At 49.9% G+C, this 4,826-nt stretch overlaps 1 protein-coding gene across 1 annotated transcript; it reads right to left on the bottom strand.

Annotated features, from left to right (window-relative positions):
- Positions 1 to 2,950: 2,950 nt before the first annotated feature.
- On the bottom strand, positions 2,951 to 3,691 carry LOC135453417 (zinc finger protein 79-like). The gene has a single exon (XM_064724452.1). The coding sequence runs from the start codon at positions 3,689 to 3,691 to the stop codon at positions 2,951 to 2,953; it is 741 nt and encodes a 246-aa protein (XP_064580522.1).
- Positions 3,692 to 4,826: the final 1,135 nt, after the last annotated feature.

The following is a 4,826-nucleotide window of genomic DNA, read 5'->3' as shown; positions in this document are numbered from 1 at the left end:
TTGTGAAAAATCCTTTCTTGGGATTTTTTTCCCTTCTGAGAAGCTGTGGCCTTAGCAACAAAATGTAAACAATGGTTATCTGCTGCTGTGGAATGCAACAGGTGGGTCCATGATTGGTCTCTTGTGGATGTTTGGATTTATTGACCACTCATGGCAGAGCTGCTCTTGCTTTCTGAAGGAACACAGATCTTTGTTATTCATTCTTTCTCTTCTATTCTTAGTTTTGCTAGCCTTCTGAGAACTTTTCCTTCTATTTCTTTTTAGTATAGTTATAATGTAGTATATAAATCATAAAATAATAAATCAAGCCTTCTGAACATGAGATCAGCATTCTCACCTCTCTCTTCATCCTGCAACACTTGTGACCACTGTCACAGAAAAGGGCAGAGGAGAGGCGGGAAAGTCACCATTTTGGGGTGGAGGGTGGAAAAAAACTTGGATCAGGAGGGGACAAAATGTCTGGGCTGCCACATTGCCGGCGCCATTTTGTGGGTAATGGCCACTGGGGGAGATGAAAGAGGGTATGCGGGCATAGGAAGAAGGTTGAGGGGAAGGTTCAGAGCAGCATGGCCAGTGCCGTCCTGGTAAGGGGAGAGTGGAGATCGGGAGGCATCAGGGAGACAGCAGAAACCCTGTGCTGAATAGCGATATCCACCTGCTGATTGCTCCCCAGGCAGGGAAGAGGGTCTAGGGGCTTGGGGAGAGGATGAAGGGAAGGGGTTTTGAAGGGGAGACCCAAAACTTTTCCCAAATTTTCCCCTGATTTTTAGACTGAATCATAAATAGAACAAAAAAGAAGATAAAACATTTTGCCATAAATGGAATGAAAAAGACGATAAAACTTCTCTACTTTAAAATTTCCCTCCATTTATAAAACAAATATCTTGATCCCAACCGTACCCCAAATCTCAAGTGATTAAACTGATTCCCTTGTAACATAAAATATTTGAAAAGAAGATGAACAAAAGCTTTCAAATTCCCCTTTGAAAAATGAATTTCCCGAGCAACTAGGGCTAATGTAACTTGGATATAAATCTCCCATTGTGGAACGAGTTTTGTGCCCATTCTGCTGTCTTTCCACCCACAAGTTAAAATGAGAAAACAAAAGAAAAGGGTGACTCTGACTGAAACATACTCACCCAGCAGTGCATCAACAAAGGGTCTCGTGGGGGTGTGTCAAGGAAAGCAATCCTCCAGCCCACGACTTTGGGAGGGTTCCAGGTCTCTCCCTTCAGCGTGCCCAGATAAAATTCAGAGGTTGTCTTAGGCTAGTGGCTGACTCAAAGGCAACTTAGATTGCAGCCATGCTGGAGATGCTCTCCAGGGGTACCAGACGAAGGTCCCTGTTTGGGCGCCACTGTTGTGGTCTGCAGTGGTGGTAGATGCAACTTCCCTGAGAGCATCTTGCACCAACAGGCAGGAGCCATGAGAGCCCCAGCACACACTCACACACACAGACACAGACACACACAGAGACACAGACACACACATGGACCAGGTCGGCAGTGAAGACACCGGAGGTTCCAGGCATGGAGTTCCAATGTGCTTTATTCAGACAACGCTGAAGAGGTCCAGGGCCAAAGACAAAGCCAAAGGAGGGTGTAGGTTATAAATGAGGAAAAGAGAGGGTGGAGAAGAGCATCAGGGATCCTATGGTCTGAGGGCTCACGGGTGGTACACACGGAAGGGACCAATAAGAAATGCTAGAGTGGATAGCCAGAGACATAAACCAATGGGATTACAGGGAAGGGAGAACTCACCAGAACATGAACGTATAAGGGTAAAAGGGGTGGGAAAGGCCAACGGGCCAATAGGGAGGAAAGAATTGGGATAAATTAATATAGTGGTGCAAGGCACCATGGGGGAAGCTTCTTTCCTCACCCTGAGCTGTGAGGAATGCCCGGAGTCTAAGGTGCATCTCTCCAGGGGATTGCTGTTGACCTCTCCTCAGGAAGCTCACAGGTCTGCAAACACACACTGGAGATGTCTGGGGCCATTCATCATTTCTCTGCTCTTCACACACTGGAGATGTCTGGGGCCATTCATCATTTCTCTGCTCTTCAGCACCGAGGCTACAGACTCTGGCTACAGCTCTGAGCTGGTGCCCATGGCAACCACCCCTGGAAATGGGGCTCCATGGAACTGCTCTCAGGAAACCTCCAAGAGCTGGGGAGTGCCCCAAAACCACCTCAGAAACGTGAGATATCCCAGCATCACCTCATGAACATGGAATATCCAAAAACTCACTCAGTAACGGGCTTCCCTTCCCTTCATCATCCCCAAACTTTGGCCGTCTCATTCCAGACTCCAACCCACCTCCCCTGTCCCAACCCCAACCTTTCCCAGCAATCCTGGACATCAAGACCCCCTTCCCAAGCTGTATTTACCCCATTTCACACCTCCCAAACCACATCCCACCAATCCTGCCCCACCCAATGCCCATCTCATCCCTCCTGATCAGCATCCCACTTCACCCAATCTACTTTCAACCCCATTTCACCCCAAGGGGATGTGGAATCAAGGAATTCTAGGGTGGGATTGAGTAGTTTTCAGTAGCATTGAGTAGTTTTGAGCTGTCAGATCAATGCCTCTCATCTTTTGGAGTGCCAAGAAATAAAGAAAACCAAACGAAATACCCCCAAAACCCCCCATATCCTCCCAGATATCTCTCAGAATCCAAGTTTCCCTCAAAACACAAGTAAAACGTGAGGCTTTTGGTGCCTTTGATGAATTGGGTCGATTTTTACCCTGATTATTGGTGTTTTGAAGGAAAGGAGATAAATCAAAAGATAATAAGAGGCAAAGAAAAAGCAACACAAATCACTTCCCACTGTGTATCACAAGGAATGTGGGTCACCAGGGCTCTGACCATTGTGGGTCCTCTAATGGGGATGGAGATGGAGCAGTGCATGAAGCTCCACCTGCAGTCAGGGCTCTCATAAGGCTTCCCTTACCGGTGCCTCTGTTGGTGTCGGTTAAAGAATGAGCGGTCAGAGAAGCTCTTCCCACACTGGGGACACTCATAGGGCCTCTCCCCAGTGTGGATGCGCTGGTGGGTGACGAGGGTGGATTTGCGATTCAAGCCCTTCCCACAATCAGAGCAGCGGAAGGGCCTCTCATCCGTGTGAATCCGCTCATGCAGAAGGAGATTGGAGCTGGTGTGAAACCTCTTCTGACATGTGGGACACTGGTAGGGCCTCTCTCCAGTGTGGATGCGCTGGTGGATGATGAGCTTGGAGTAGCAGTTGAAGCCCTTCCCACAGTCAGGGCAGCAGAAGGGCTTCTCCTTGGTGGGAATCTGCTGGTGGTTTACAAGGGCAGAGCAGCAGCTGAAGCCCTTCCCACACTCCCCACACTCACAAGCCCATTTCCCAGTGTGGATCATCTGGTGGCTGATCAGGGTATTGCCCTGCCTGAAAATCTTCCCACACTCCAAGCATTTGTGGGGCTTCTCCCCATCATGAAGCTGCCCATGGGCCACCAGCTCCGAACTCTGGCTGAAGCTCTGCCCACCTTCCTGGCTCAGGGTGTGTCTTTCCTCCACAGAGCACACTGGGCTGGGTTTGGAGCCCCTCCTCCTGTGGGATCTCTGGGACTTTTCCTCCCTGTTGGATTCCTGTGCTGTGGAGCTGCTCAAAACAGCCTCTTCCACGAGGTTCTGCTGCGGGGATTTTTCACCCCTGGTCGCCATTCTCAGCTCCTTCTCTGGGGAAGGAAGGACAAGGAGAGAATGGGATTTGCCTCCATGCAAGAGGGAAGGAGAAGGAGATCCCCCCAGTGCATCCCCGGCAGGACGGCGTTGACCCCGGATTTGTCCTGGAACCAGGGGCCGTGCTGGGCTGGGAGATGGAGCAGGAGAGAGGGGGAAAGTGTGACATTGTCCCCTGTGTGCGTGGTCTTCTCAGAGTGGGGGTTTTAAAGCTGAGCCAGTTTGGGTAAGGGGATGGTGTTCACCCCCTGAGCAGGGATTACCCCACTGTTTCAGGTTGCCATGCAAGATGTAACCAAATGCATGTTTTCAATCCCCATCTTCATCAACTGCTATAAACAGGTGGGGCAGTGTTCTTTATCTCTTCCATGACTCAGCCCTGATAATGCCCTGCAGGGGAGATATCTTCTGTGAATGGGCCATTGTGTGTCACTGCAGGACTGATAAAATTCCATCATCCCATTGTGGGATGCTCTGCCCAGGGGGAGGATCCAAGCATTCCTACCTGGATATAAGCTGATTCTTGCAACACCAGGAGCAGCTTGCCTACTGGGTTCCCAGAGGACAAGAGCTCCAGAACCACCACTGAACATCAAGAGGAAGACCAGACCCTTCTACAGGATCACTGCTCTGACAGAACCACGTTCATCTCTCCAACAGGACTGCAGTCACCATTTAATGGGACTGCTGCCTCCACCCTGACCAGCAGGGTATCAGGTTATATCCTGACTCTGTGAGTTTAAGGCAGTTTTTCTGTATCATTGCTTTGATCTTCATTTTCCTCTTAAATTGTGATTCTGGTTTAGACCCTTTCCCAGGTTTGCCTTTAAACCAGTACAAAACTCAACGTGCTCATCCCTTGTTATTCTCCCAAAACAGGATTTCTCATTCCCAAACCTTTGCGAGATGGAAAAGGAGGCTGTGAGGAACAGGAAAGATCCCCAGGACACCCAGGCAGGTGAGGAGGAAGTCAGTGCCCCTTTCTCCCTCTCTCCTGCTCCATCTCCCAGCCCAGTATGGCCCCTGGCTGCAGGACAACCCTCCTGCCAACACCATCCTATCAGAGATGCACTGGGGGGATCTCCTTCCCCTTCCCTCTGGCACGGAGCCAAATCCC

This window comes from Zonotrichia leucophrys, chromosome 12, assembly GCF_028769735.1.
Source record: "Zonotrichia leucophrys gambelii isolate GWCS_2022_RI chromosome 12, RI_Zleu_2.0, whole genome shotgun sequence".
Taxonomy (NCBI): domain Eukaryota; kingdom Metazoa; phylum Chordata; class Aves; order Passeriformes; family Passerellidae; genus Zonotrichia; species Zonotrichia leucophrys.
The sequence above is the reverse complement of the archived record's forward strand: the minus strand, read 5'-3'. Positions and strand labels throughout refer to the sequence as shown.